Below are 15,281 nucleotides of genomic sequence, written 5' to 3' on the forward strand. Positions count from 1 at the left end.
TCTGAAAGAAATACCCTGAACTCCATTTGGTGAAAATTAATACTATAGTTTTAGTGCTTTTGACCAAAGACCACTGCAGCTTTCCAAAGAAAATAAATTTCAGAACTACAAACTCTAAAAATGTATCATAACTGAAGCTTGATGAACTAGTATCACAGAGTTTTTTACTCCAGGTCTTCCATTTTCAAGTAAAGAGAGAAATGCTACATTTAGAATCTCCTTTTTCAAGGTGCAACTAGGCTTTAAACAAAATGCTTAACATCTCTATTATGCCAGAACAGCAAGAGCAATTTGGCAAGCATCGTAACAACCATGTAAAGCACTTATACAGACCTTAAGAAATGCTTACAAGTGCTCTAGAAAACATTAATTCACAGCATTTCATTGCAGAAAACATCATTGATTCTGCTTTGAAGAAGGGACCTAGGTGGTTATAGTGAAAGAAACACTATAAAGGAAAATATAGCAACATGTCTTGAATAAATATTCAGTCAGAGATCCCAGGCCACATAATATGTGGAAATACCAAACCTAGGCTGAGTTAATGCTTTTTGAAAGCTTTAAATATGCATTTCAGTATTTGTAGTTCTTTAAAACCACTCCCAACTGTTATTCTTAGGATTGGGGGTGGGGTGGGAAATACATCTCAAATTCTAAAATCCATGTTCTATGGTCCAATTTGGGCTGCAAATCTGTGTTCCAGGGTACTTGTTCCATGTAGGTACTGTAAACACTTGATAGTAGTAGTAATATTATTATTAGAAGGCTTTATTATTTACTGGATTTATATACTGTCATTTTGCCAAGGTACTCTAGGTGCTTTGCAATTCTACAATTTAAAACTTTCCCACTCACTCTGAAGCAAGCCCAAACACACACAAACAACTCCCTCTCCCAGCCTGCCTCTTTCCTTCTCACAGGGCAGAATGGTGTGTCCCCCTGTGAGGGGAGAGGACAGTCTCAATGGCACAGCCCTGATGGTGTCTCATGGTGTTTAGCAGCAGTATGAAAATGCCATGATCATGCAGAAACAGAAGAAACATTCGTAGATTTAAAAATGCTCAGAAAAGGAGCATCCCTATAATGTAGCTATGAGACCCCAATATTAAAGGCTACCAGTAAGTTTAGATAAGTAGCTACCATTTACAACATGCTATTTCTTCCATCATTTCATTTTTAAAGGATTTTTAGGTGTTTTTTTTACTTTGTGAAGTAGGTAAAATGAAGCATTAGATTGTAACTCCTCTATATATTGTTTCATGTGGAAGTAAGACACAAGACCAAACATTACATTTGTTTGTCGACAGCTCAGGCTTGAAGGACAATATGACAAAGTGAAGGTATGCAAATGCATTTCAGAACAAACTGAATTTTGACCACAGAAATACATTAGAATTTTAATCATATGTTTCTTCTCTGAATAATCAATGTAAAAAAGAAAGAGAACAAGAGCAAGAAATGCTCATTGGTTTGCTTCACCTTTAGTAGAGCTTGCCTGGCAAGCCTCTTTATGAGCCACCACAATCTCTCTCAAAACTATCTTCATCCAATCCCTGCATGTAGGGAAGAAGGTTATGCTTCCAACTATTTGCCCATATGATCTTGACTAATGAAAGTAGACAGAACAGGAGTTACTTGTGCTGACAGCGAGTGACAGTGGCCTGCATTAAGAATACTTTGAGATCATTGTTTATGGGCAGCCCGGTGTTGTTCCACATTTGGAAAATATCTAGTTGCCATAAAAGTTTGTGCCACTGGATATTTATACAAGATGTGGAAAGAGATGCAGAGCTGTCCACATTTCTCATAATTTTTCATTGTTTTGTGTATAGAGCCTAAGCAATTTGATGGTGCTTGTCATCTTGCATGGGGAATTTCAAATTCTGTTCCACTTATCTGTTTCCTGGGTCAGTGTCCTGGACAAACACATGAAAAGGAACACTAGTGGTGGGCATGGTTAGTATCAGTTGATAGATTTTGGAAAGAAAGCCTTTTGGATTTAAAGAAAGATCAGGGTAGTTTGGGAACTGCTAGACTCTCTAAAGCTTAGGTATGTACTCTCAGCTTGGGGTAGAATCATAGAATTGCAGAGTTGGAAATGACCCAAAAGATTCATCTAGTTCAACACCCTGCAAAGCAGGCATCACCCAATCATGGTGGTGCTATTTGGGCAACAGTCCTCTGCCCACCTGTGATACCCAGCAACAGTGGAGGTAGAACAGTGGAGGTAGAACATAGTTGTTGTGGCTAGTAGCCACTGATAGCCTTGTCCTCCATGAATTTGTCTAATTCTTTTTTAAAGCTATCTAGTTGGTGGCCATAACTGCCTCCTGTTGGTTTGTGTTCCATAGTTTTAACTATGTGCTGTATGAAGTACTTCCTTTTATCTGTTATGAATCTTCCAACATTCAGCTTCATTGGATGTCCACGAATGCTAGTGTCATGAAAGAGGGAGAAAAGCTTTCCTTTATCCAGTTTCTCTGTGACATGCATAATTTTATAAACTTCTGTCATGTCACTTCTAATCTGATTTTTCTCTAAACCATAAGGACCCAAATGCTGCAACCCTTCCTCATAGGGTATTGTTCAATTTCCTTGATCATGTTTGTTGCCCTATATTGAGCCTTTTCCATCTCTATGGTATCCTTTTTGAGGTGAGACGAAAAGAACTATACACTGTATTCCAGATAGGGTAGCACCATAGATATGCATAATTGTATTAATGACTGTATAATATATTGAGATCATGTACAATATACTAGCATAAAGAATGACCTAGACAAGGACCAATAAAATTGGTACTCAATCCAGATAAAGACAAAAGTACTGCTGCTGGGTGGTTTGTCTAGTTGAAACTGCACTTCCCCTGAAGCTTGTGGATGTTTATAAAATCCAATTACATTCCTGGAGGCCCATACGGCCTCTATGGCATGTAGTAAGCTTTCACCAGTTAGGACTCTTACGTAAACTGCAGCCCTTCCGAGACAGAAACAGGTTAGCCAGTTACTCAAACTCTGGTAATGCTCCAGGTTAGACTACTGTAATTTACACTACATGGGACTGCCTTTGAAGACTATTTGAAATTTCAGTTAGTTCAAAATACAGTGGTACCTTGGTTTGCATACATTTTGGATTACAAACACATCAAACCCGGAAGTGCGTGTCCCGGTTTGCAACCTTTTTTTTTTATTACAACCCATTTTTTTTATTACAAACAAATTTTTGGGGGAGGCCTCATTGGCGAAAGCACGCCTTGGGTTACAACCTGTTTTGGTTTACAAACAGACCTCTGGAGTGGATTATGGTTGTAAACCAAGGCTGTGACAGTGAGTGGGAACATGCCTTGCCGAAATTCCTCCATAAGATCCTAGCCTATTTCCAATCACAAATGGAAGGGCTAGTGCAGGGGTCAGCAAACTTTTTCAGCAAGGGGCTGGTCCACTGTCCCTCAGACCTTGTGGGGGGCCGGACTATATTTTCTTTGGGTGGGGGGAAATGAATGAATTCCTATGCCCCACAAAAAATGCAGAGGTGCATTTTAAATAAAAGCACACATTCTACTCATATAAAAACACCAGGCAGGCCCCACAAATAACCCAGAGATGCCTTTTAAATAAAAGGACACATTCTACCAATGTAAAAACACACTGGTTCCCAGACCGTCTGTAGGCCGGATTTAGAAGGCAATTGGGCCGGATCTGGCCCCCGGGCCTTGGTTTGCCTACTCATGGGCTAGTGGTATGGGACCTGGATAACTGAAGGATTGCCCATTTCAACATTAGCCTGCCCATTTACATGAGTTATGCTCAGAAGCTCTTATTTGGTTGTCTCAGCTGCCTGAGGTGAGATGGGTAGAGGCAGGGACTTCTCAGTTGTGGTGCCTGTTTAAGGAATATTTCCCCCAATGAATACTTTTTGGCACCTATTATTAATATAATGTTCATGGTGCATGTGCAGAATGAAAGAAGAACAGTCCCTAACCAGTGAATAGGATTCTTCTTCTTGAGTTATAAGATAAAAGTTATGCAGATTAAGCAAAATGTATGGCATACATCAGAAGATGGTCTAGGCAGGTTGTTTTTTTTTTCTTCTTCACTAACAGAAGAGCTCAATCCTACCTTTGCAGCATCCAGTAGTTGTCTTGAATAGGATCTCCCTGAACTTTGCCATGGGAGTTGATTTAATATTGGTGGAATCTGAAAAGGATAAAAGAGACTCTGGTACATAAGAGCACAAAGTCCATGAACAGATAATACTCCAAGCATTTCATGTGTACATCCTAGCACACTTAAAGACCATTTGCTTCTGGAAAGGAACAAAAGAATATATGAAGACTACTGACTGGGGAGCAGGTGTAAAATAAAATGCGTCTAACTATTTAAAATGCTAAATGGCAATGAACCTTCCCCTTCTTTCACTTGTATTTCCACCAGGCTTGTGTTCTTTTGTGTTCTGGAAGGCCAAGTCTCTTAATCTGTCCTTCCCCATATACCATGTGAATTTGATTTTTTAAAATAACACATTTGTTCAGAGCATATTTTCATGCTCTTGTACTTGCTATGATCTATATACAAAACCCAGGCTAGGGATTTTGACTCCCAGGTCTGGTTTGCGCATCTCATTAAACCACAGTGCATATAAACCACAAGAGGGGAGAGAGCTCTTTCACTTGGGTCCTGCTCGTGGCTTCCCACTGGGGCATCTGGTTGTCCACCGTGAGAACAGGGTGCTGGACAATGGCTATGTCCTATTTGCACGGTCAGAGGCAGCAATATTTCTGAATACCAGTTGCTAGAAACCGCAGGAGAGGTAAGACCCGTTTGTGGGTTTCTCATAATGGGCATCTGCTTAGCCTCTTCGAAAACAGGTTGCTGGACTAGATGAGCCTTTGCTTTGATCCAGCAAACACTTACCTTCTTGTGTGCTGACAGGTGCTTCACTCCTTCCCCACTACTGCTGCTAGGGAAAAAGCCATGGTCTGGCTTGTCGTGTAGTCCAAACCCAGGCTAATGATTTGTGTTCTCCAAACAAACCATAAATAGTAAGCCAAGAGCAAACCTTGGCTTCTGCTTGACCAGTCAGACAACAGCTTGTCCCCCAGTAGCAGCATGCTGCTCTTTCATGCTCTGGTTAATGTGGTATGTGAACAAGGACATAGAGCAGTGTTTCCCAACCACTGTTCCTGGTGTGCTGCGGGAAAAATTAAAAAATTCGAAAGATTTTTTTTTTAAAGTCAAATTTTCGATTGGGGCGCCGTCACTAGATGACCCCTGGGGTTCCCTCCCTCCCTCCCGCTCTGCGCCTCCCTCCTCCTCCTCCGGGGAGGCCCTTCCTGGCTCTCGGCCAAGGCTTGGCGGCTGCCACTCACTCACTCACTCGCTCGCCCACCCGTCCCTCCATCCCTGCACCCGGCCTCTCCCCCTCCGTCCCCGGCGCAGGGGCTGCCGGGATCCGTAGTCCCCTCACCCTTGGGCTCCGCGCCCGCGCGGGGTGCGCAAACTACGTTTCCCAGCGTGGCCTGGCGGGCCGGGCGTTTTGTTTGAAGCGCTCTTCTCCCGGCCATGGAATGAGCGCAGCGGCGGCGGCCGGGCAGGGGCTCTTCCGCGCAGACCCCGCGCTGCCTGCCTGCGCCCCCGCGGAGATCGGGCGGCAGGATGGAGCCCGAGGATCCCCGCGGAGGCGGAGCGGCGGAGGCTGCCCCCCAGGTAGGGCTGCGTCGGGGTTTTTTTATTTTTGCAATGCTGCATCCGCGCCGGAGGGGACGCATCAGACCGTGGGGAGACCCCTTGGCGGGCGTGCAAGGCAATGCATGCGTGCAGGCGTTGCATGGAGTGCAGTGCAATGCAATGGCAACGCGGCGCCCTGCATGCATGCATGCAACTTCCACCGGCGCTCCGGACTTGGTAGGTGAGGGGGGGACCAGGCAGAGAGAGCCGGGAGGGCGAAGGGGAGCCGGCGGGGAGCAGCGCTGCTCCCCGAGCCCAGCCCGGGGGGAAACTTCGGCGTCGTTGCGCCAGGTGTTGGAAGCGGAGGCTGGCGGGGGCCCCTCACCTGCAAAACCTGGTCGCCTCTCATATATTTCGTGCATTGCATTCATCGCCCGCTTTCTCCTCCAAGGAGCTCCCGGGGGCGCGCGTGGTTCTCCCCGTGTTATCCTCGCAACAACAGCCCTGCGAGGTGGGTCAGGCGAGTGGCCCAAGGGAGCACCCAGGGATTGTCCTGGCCAGGTGGGGTGATTTGAACCCTGCTCTCTGCCTGGTCTTCGTCCTCATTTAGCCCCCACATGTGCATGACTGTGCATGACTGAGGTTTTCCCCCCTCGTCTTGGCTATGGTGTGAGTCTGTGCTGTTAATTAATGGGGTTCTGCCTTCGGAGAAGATGAGCCAGCCCTCAAGGAGGTGATTATGTAATTTGCTAGCAATTCATGTCCCTCACGGCGTGACGCTGCGCGCTGACGTCACGGGGCTGTAATGGTGGTGGGCCTCGAGATTCTTTTCATGAAACAAGTGTGCCTTTGCCCAAAAAAGGTTGGGAAACACTGACATAGAGGACTTGTCTCAAGGTAGTTCCTCGCCAGTTCTTTAAAAAGGCTAGCAGGTAAGACCCTAAGAAAAACCAACTATATTGATCTCTCCCTGATGAAGGGTAGAAAAACACCCAAGAGGAAAAAACAAACAAGCGTCATCCCCTTTACATTACTGGAAATAACAATATAAAAATGTATAATAGTCATAAGAACTTTGCTTTTGTTCTTTTAATTATATCTGGGGTTTTCCAATCAAACACACTGAATTTCCACTCCCTCTGAATTTTCTTTGTTTCTTGGGTGTTTGTGCTCAAAATTTGGGTTATCAACAAATATATGGATTTTCTGCTGAACAGCATGGATTACATTGTTAGCAGATCTCCTTGTTACCTCACTGTAGGGCCGTTGTTCATTATCCTTGACTAGTAAATACCCCTCTTACATGCTTATTTTACACACATTTCCTGGCAAGTCCCATCAATCCTCGTGGTAGTTTCTAAAGTGTAATGGGTTTAGGGTCAGGGGATGGTAGCCAGTTGCGTACTTGTCATATTAACCTCATATAACCCAGGGATTCTCAAACTGACCTTAACCTAGGACTGCGGGCATGATCACAGAACAATCATTTTTCATAAATATCATATTCCACATAAGATGACATGTTGTTAACCATGTTGCTGTCTGCATTTCAGCTATGGTGTGTAATGTGTCCTTTCTTTATTTCTTTTACTGTGGCTCATAACTCTATTGTAAGAGATATTTACATTGCTTAAAGACAGTATTATTTTGACAAACCCAGGCTACCTTGCTCCCTAGTCTATTATCCTCAAAGAGCATACAAACTGAAGACAAACCAGACAAAACATTTTAAATATAGTGGTACCTCAATTTTCCAACATTATCTGTTCCGGAGTTCTGAGTTCTGAAACATTTGAAAACCAAAAACTCAAAATGGAACCCTCAAAACGGAAAACTCAGTATGGAAGCTGTGTTTCATGTTCAACTTCCGAAGCACGTTCAGAAACGGAAGCATTTATTTCTGGGTTTATGGTGTCCGAAAACTGAAATGTTTGTCAATGGAGATGCTCGAAAACCGAGGTACCACTGTATTTTAAGCCTGAATGTCTGCAACATGAAAGTTAAACAGGGCTGGAAAGCACTTAAATTTGTATTTAATTGTGTATTGGTTGAATATATGAGAATAACTTACTACGTATTTCCCCCCACACTTGTCAAAAGCACTGAAGAATCCTTCTACACAAGCAGTAAATGTAAATGAAGTGGTTCTAATGTATATGATCTACTAATGTGGGACCTATACTCCAAAGGTCTCAGACACTGTATTGTGTGTGCCTGTTGTGCCTGAATTTATTTATTTATTTATTATAAGCTTGCCAACGAAGTTCTGCCAAAGTGATCCCAAAGTGTACACTGTTTGACCATGCTATTACTTTTTATGGAAATGTCCCTGGAAAATATGAAGGACAGACTGCATAATATATATGCTCCTGCTATGCCTCTGATCTACTTTCAATTCCTTGAACGTGGCAGTATTTAATATGACAGTAAACACACAGATGATGAAAATTGTATTCACCGCATTTTTGCTCCATAGGGCGCACCAGACCATAGGGCGCACCTAGTTTTCAGGGGGGGAAATCAAGAAAATTGATGTGGGGATCCGTTTTGCAGCACAAGGCTAGGGTTAGGGGGGCTGAAGCGACGGAGCCCCAGACCAACCAGACATCTTCCTTCCAAATCGGGTTGACAAAACCAAGTGCTGCTTTGCAAGCGACACAATGTATTTCTGCACTGATCTTTTTGCCATCTTAAGTCGTGTTTGTGTGTGAAAATCATCCCCAGTGCAGGTGGGATAACAGCAGCCAGAATTTGGGGCTGCAAAGAGGAAGGAAACAGACCATGTGGGGAGCGGGATTTAAATCCACACTCACGCGCTTAAACCCCACCCCCGTAAACGCTGCTAATAAAATCCCCTAGCATTGAGTGGGTTGGACTAGACGACCCTTGGGACCCCTTCCAACTCTACAATTCTATGATCGAAGTCGGACATCTATGATTCTATGCTTCCCCTGTGGCTGCTTCAAAATTTTAAAAAAAGAAAGTTGGGAGATCCCATTGCGGCTATTCCGCATCTGCTTTCCCGGCTGCCTTCGCAGCCTCCCCCTGCAAAAAAAGGGCCGCTTCTTCTCCAGGAACCCCCCTCCCCCAGCAGGCAGGGGCAACGTGTTTTGCCGTGTCCCTCGTCTCGCCCCCCCACCTCCGCCTCGCCTTTCAGGTTCCCTCGCTCCCTCCCCCGGCTGTTTCTGCGGTGGGTGCTGGCGGGGCTTTCCGCCGTTCCTTGGAAGAGCAATCCCCCCATGGCGGCGAGGGAGAGGGGCGGTGGGAGCGCGCATCTACGTCGTCAGGTGGAAGGGAAGCAGCCTCACCGCCTTTAAATGGCATTGCTTGTCATCTGAGCATGCTCCTGTGTGGGCAGGCGAGAGAGAGAGCGTGGCATGGGGACACCAGCGGAGCACGCGCATCTTTCTGCCAGTCGCCACCACCAGCAGGATTTACCCTCCTCCCCAGCTCGCTTTTTCGGCTGCGAAGCGGCAGAAGCCACCCTCTTGCCCCACCTCCGGCGGCTTTCCCACCTTTTTCGCCCGGGTCTCCCTCGCATTAGAGAGAAACGCCTCAAGGCAGCGAAGAATAAGCAGCAGCACAAAGCGAGACCCAAGCGCAAGGAGCTCTTCGGGGTGCTGGTTTTCTGGCGTGCGCGCTCTTTCTCGATGTTCCCTTTTTTGCTGCTTTTCTCTTTTCCCCGCTTGATGGCTGCCGCCGCCGCCAAACCTACAGAGCTGATGGGCATCTGCTCGAGCTACCAGGCGGTGATGCCACACTTTGTCTGCATAGCCGAGGAGTTCCCTCAGCCCACCCAAACGGCCAAGCTGCCTCGGGGCAAGCTGTGCAGACCCTGCCAGTCGTGCTTCAAGACGCAGCTCTCCCGGCTTCAGCAAAAGGAACCCGAAGCCTTTGGAGCGCAGCCCAAGTTCCCACTGCGCTCCAAAGGCTTCAGGTGGCTATCCCTGAAGCCTGGAGAGCGAGAGGGGTCGGTGCTCACCGACCCCTCTCACTCTCCATTTGCTCCATAGGATGCACACACATTTCCCCTTCATTTTTGGAGGGGAAAAAGTGTGTCTTATAGAGCGAAAAATACAGTAGATTAATTTGTTTTTCTGCACACTTTGGCCAAAACAGATTTAAGGACATATTCTTATATTCATATAATCTTTCAATATTTCAAGTATTATAGCTACTTTGGAGAGATAAATAGGTACACCTATTTATCTTAGTTCAGTGCCTATTGTTTCAACTGTCCTATTTAAAATAAGTTAGTTAGCTAAAAACTATGTTAATTTACTTGAACATATTCTAAAAGTTCATCATTTTTTTATTTGGATAAAGATTAACCAGTGGTGAGGTAGCAGAAAGCAAATATAAATGATCATAAAGCTAGAAAGGCTACAAGAAATAATACTATGTGGCCAAGTTGGCATCATTATTTAATACCCTGACAAATGTAAAAAGGGAAAATAAGATGATCTGTTTAATAATGCTATATCTCTATTAAGGAACCTACCCTCAGCATTTGGACAGCTCCACACAGGACTATGAACTCAAGACATTCCTTCAATGTTTTCCCCTCAAATAGCCTATTATTATTATTATTATTACTACTACTACCCTGCCTTTTCCCCAAGGCAGCTTATAGATAAAAACAAAAACCATTCAAATAATTACAATAAAAACAGGCACCAGTTCTTTAATTTAAAGCCGTTCTAAAAGTCTGTTGGAACAAGAAAGTCTTCACATGCCAGCAGAAGTGCAAGGTCTAACTTCTCTTGGGAATGAGTTCCAAAATTTGGAAGCAGCCACTGATCTAACTCAACAGCTTCATTGTTTTCAGAGCTGGGACTCACTTTTTACCCAAATATACATTTGGGGACGTATTTGGAGCCCTGCTGGATCTGACCAAAGGTTCATCCAGTACAACATTTGTTTTCACAGTTGTCAGCCAGATGCCTATGCTAAGAATGCAAGCAGGGCATGTGCACAACAGTACCCTCACCACTTTTGATTTCCATCAATGGGTATTCAAAGGCTGATACTGGAGGCAGTGAACAGCCACTGATATAGCCTGTGGGTTACTTATGTGATGCTAGGTGAAGTAGTACTTCCTTTCGTTCTGTTTTCCCCCCTAAGCAAAGTAATTCATTAAACATCATTAATTAAACCATGAGTATAATTTGATGTAACAAATATTCTTAAAAGCCTAAATAGTTATTCAACTGCAACTATGAATTTTGACTTATAAACTTATACTAATCTATTCTAAATAAATATTCGTAATTGGGGATAGGGGAGGATAGAATCACTGAACAAATGTCAATAAAACAGATAGACAAGGGTTGAAACTATCAAGCAGCACCACAAAGCAGATAAACTGGAGAGGATATTGTACGCTGACTAGTTTGCAAACAGCCAGAGCAAATAATTTACTTTCTGGAAAGCATTTCAGAGTACAGAATGTGCCAAGAATGCTAAAGGTGTAATTAGTTGTTCCAGTTATTGAAACAGTCACTTACAGAGCCTGAGAGTGAACCTTTAGTAAATTGGAATGTTGATTTTTACCAATGATTGGTAAATGTTGGTATATGAAGTATTTGTGGGGTAGTAACTGTTTCAAGTTTCTTTTCAAGACTGAAATACTCATCTACTTGTTTGAATCAACCCACAAATGCAGAGTATGCTAGTGACAGGATCCATATATTTTAACTCACCTTCCCTCCAAAGAACTTAGAATAGTGTATATGATTCCCCAAGCCCACCCACCCCCACTCATTCTGTCCTAATGGCAACCCTGTGAAATGACTAGACTAGGACCACATTCACATCACATATTTAAATAACTATGATTTCACTTTAAACATTTGTGACTTCCCAGGAATTCTGGGATGTAGAATTTGTTAATGGATAAAATGCTCACCTATTAAAAATCTAAAAGCCTGTGCAAACATGTCTATCTTCACATGACACTGAAATGGCAACAGTACTGGCACCTGACATATCTGTAAGTAGGGGGAATTCCACAAACAGGGTGGTGGCACAGAGAAAGCTCTGCCTCCCCAACAGAGGAATGTGAAAAAGAGATCTGTCCGCTGGTCTTAAAGTTTGAGCAGACTGATAGATACTCCTTCAGGTGTTCAGGTACCAAGCTGCTTAAGGCTTTAAGGATATACTCAAGCCTCTTGAATTGGGCTTGAAAGTGAATAAGCAGCTAATGCAGTTATTTGACAATTGGTATAATATTGTTACAGATCTGGGTTAAAAGAATTTGGGGGGTGCAAGGGCATCCATAACTGCTAGTTAGTGAATGTCAGAAATAAATAATGTGGTAGAATTTAGCTGATTTTTGGAGAATGAAGGGAAGATGCAAGATGTTAGATTTAAAATTCAAGCTGAATCAGTTCTACTGTTCAGGAGACCACTGGTAGTGATATCATTAAGAACACAAGGAAAACTAAGTGGTGGGCCATTAAAGAACAATTGACCATGCAGGTGCTGTCCTTCCCCCAGCTGTGTTAGTTAGCAGAAGAAATAGCAGAGCTAGGAGGGGGATGTTACAGGAAGCAAAGGAAAAATGTGTCCTTCTTAAAGAAACAGAGGTCTGGAGAAGGCGGGAACAAACAGATGGAAGGGGAGGTATTTTTTGGCAAGGTGTTCTGGAAACAAGGGGGAGGGACTCCATGCAATGCTGACAGGAGGAGGCTGCACTGAGAGACTGGGGGCCATGACTGGCTGCTGCTTTGGACCCAAGCTCACTTGAAGCTATTGAAAGACGCCATCAGGGACACTATTGGGGGATAATGTTCTGTGCCCCCTCCACTGAAGGCTTTAGGTGTAAATACAGTGGTACCTCGCAAGACGAATGCGAAATGCCTCGCAATACAAAAAACTCGCAAGACGAAAGGGTTTTTTGTTTTTTGAGCTGCTTCGCAAGACGATTTTCCCTATGGGCTTGCTTCGCAAGACGGAAACGTCTTGCAAGTTTGTTTCCTTTTTCTTAACACCGTTAATACAGTTGCGACTTGACTTCGAGGAGCAACTCATAGAACGCGGTGTGGTAGCTTTTTTTGAGGTTTTTTAAGACTTTGGTGATTTTTGAAGCTTTTCCAAAACTTTCCCGACACCGTGCTTCACAAGACGAAAAAAATCGCAAGACGACAAAACTCGCGGAATGAATTAATTTCGTCTTGCGAGGCACCACATTTTTTAAGGACAGTAGTTTCCACTGGGCCTCGGTCTCCCAAGAGAAACACAACACTGGGTGAGCACCAGGAACCCTCTGGAATCTTGCTACAACTTGGCAGAGATTGGGGGTGATACGCAACCTTTGTAACAATATGATCTCTCTTAGCTATACCAGTCAAAACTCTGGCGGCAGCATTCTACACTAGTGGCCAAAATTGTAGAAACCTTTTGGAGAAAGTGTATTTTCAAAGTCTGGTGGCTCCTAACACCACTTTCTTTTTGAGTAATACCATAAAATTATATATCAACAGAAAGATAATTTAATGAAGAATGTAACGCAATGAAGTTTGTTCCATTATCTGTATTCTACCAAAAGTTATAGCCAAATAACCAGAAAAAGGAGTGTTTATAGAGAGCCAATCAGGTGTCATCTTGTTTTGGCAATAATGGTTCATAACACCACTTTTTTGGGAGTAGTACCATAAAATTATATATCAATGGAAAGATAATTTAATGAAGAATGTAGTGCAATAACTTTTATGAAGGATTATATATTACAACATAAGTAAGGACATTTGTCAGTGTGTTTTGTGATTGCTATTAAGTTGGTTGGGGTTTTTTGTTCTTTCATTTATTGAGCTTGTAAAACATAATAAAATTAAAGGAATGGTGCAAAGAGTTGACTGGTCACCCAGAAAGTACTATGTAAAACAGTACTACTAAGTGAACAAGGCTACAGTTATGAAGAAAGTAGAAGAAAAATTGGTGGAAACTTAACCAAAGGTGGCATTTCTAAATTTCTGAAGAGGTATAAGGAGACTCAGTCACTATAAAATCAGACTGGTAAAGGCAGGAAAAGGTGCACAACAGCAAGTGAAAATAGAAGAATTGAGAGACTGTGCCTACATGACAGAAGAAAATCATCTGGCTGTATACAAGATGACATGGCACAATGTAATGTGAAGTTGAGTGCAAGGGTTGTTCGCCACAGAGTGAGGAATATGATCTAAATGCTAGAATTCCAAGGAAAAAGCAATTGTTATCTCTCAAACAAAGGTTGAAAAGATTAAACTGGGCTAAAACGCATGCTAACTGAACAGTGGAACAATGGGACAGTGTTATCTGGAGTGATGAGACCAAAATCTCCTTGCTTGGTAGTGATGGCATGAAATATGCAAGGAGGAGAATTGGAGAAGATTTACATCCTACTTGCATTACACATACCGTGAAACACCCAGTTAGTGTTATGATCTGGGGTTGTATGACAGCAAAAGGTGTGGGCAGAATTTGAGTCATTAATGGGAATGAAAATACCCCAAAATGCATAGCCCATACCTGAACCCAATAAAAAATCTATGGAGCCAACTAAAGAAACTTGATGGTTGGAAGCAACCCAGCAATAAAACCCAATTAATAGAGGCAATAATTCAAGCTTGGTTTCACATTATTACAGCTGTAGAACTAAAAAACTTGGTTCACTCCATGGGAAAGCCAAAGGTTACCCAACTAAGTATTAACTGACATGGTGAGAATTTTTGTATATCTCATTCTTTTCTATGTGTCTCACGTTTCTTCTTTATAACTGCTGTTGTAATAAATAATCCTTCACAAAAGATACTGCATTGCATTCTTCATAAAATATATTGCATTACATTACACTCATGCTAAAGTTCAGTTCGTGCATCCACCTGGTTCTTTACCAACCTATTTTTGGCCAACTAAGAATGACTGCTGCTGGGTGCCCTATGAAAATATAATCAAAGAAGTTCCATTTCCTTCATCATCAACTAGGAAGGATCTATGTCATAGACGGTAAGGTCCACAAACAAGTGCAGAAATTGGAAAAAAGTATGATGTAACCTTTCACTACAAAGGTAAGCTAACAGTGAAATAATGTAAAAATAACATCAGATGACAGTGTAACATAAGAGAGTGCAATATTAACTATTCTCACGAATGTGTGAGTTATTTCAGGCTCAAAGAGACCTTAAACCTGTACACACAAATATATATATATATATATATATATATATATATATATATATATATATTTGCTTTCGTAGATTTTCACGGGTACAGGAATGCAGGTTTTGGTGTCTTCGGGTGTCTTCCCGTGTAAGAGTCGGGGTGTCTGTGCGACGTTTAACTCTTTAACATGGAACATCGTTTAACTCTTTAACATGGAACATCACCACAAGAGAATAATCATGGAAGCCATCGAGATAGAGAAACACCCTCACAACATGAACAAGCGTGACGACACGTCCCGCCTGCCAGACATCTGGAAATTAGCCCTCCCCACAAAAACCGACACCAGAACCAGAGGCACACAGAACGCCGTCACCAATCAACCACACCAGACCCAAACCCAGACCCTCTCCACAGACATATTACAGACTCCATCCAGTAGCCAAACTATAGTGGCACCTCCGGATGCTGCAC

The 15,281-nt window shown here is 43.1% G+C and overlaps 1 protein-coding gene across 1 annotated transcript in view; it reads right to left on the reverse strand.

Annotated features, from left to right (window-relative positions):
• Positions 1-15,281, reverse strand: part of ABCB7 (ATP binding cassette subfamily B member 7) — a 53,018-nt gene that overhangs the window by 34,027 nt on the left and 3,710 nt on the right. The window contains exon 2 of the mRNA XM_082208251.1: positions 4,119-4,196. Coding sequence (XP_082064377.1) covers positions 4,119-4,196 — 78 coding nt within the window. The remainder of the gene's footprint in view (positions 1-4,118; positions 4,197-15,281) is intronic.

The sequence above is a fragment of the Podarcis vaucheri genome (genome assembly GCF_965113315.1).
Source record: "Podarcis vaucheri genome assembly, chromosome: Z".
Lineage (NCBI taxonomy): Eukaryota > Metazoa > Chordata > Lepidosauria > Squamata > Lacertidae > Podarcis > Podarcis vaucheri.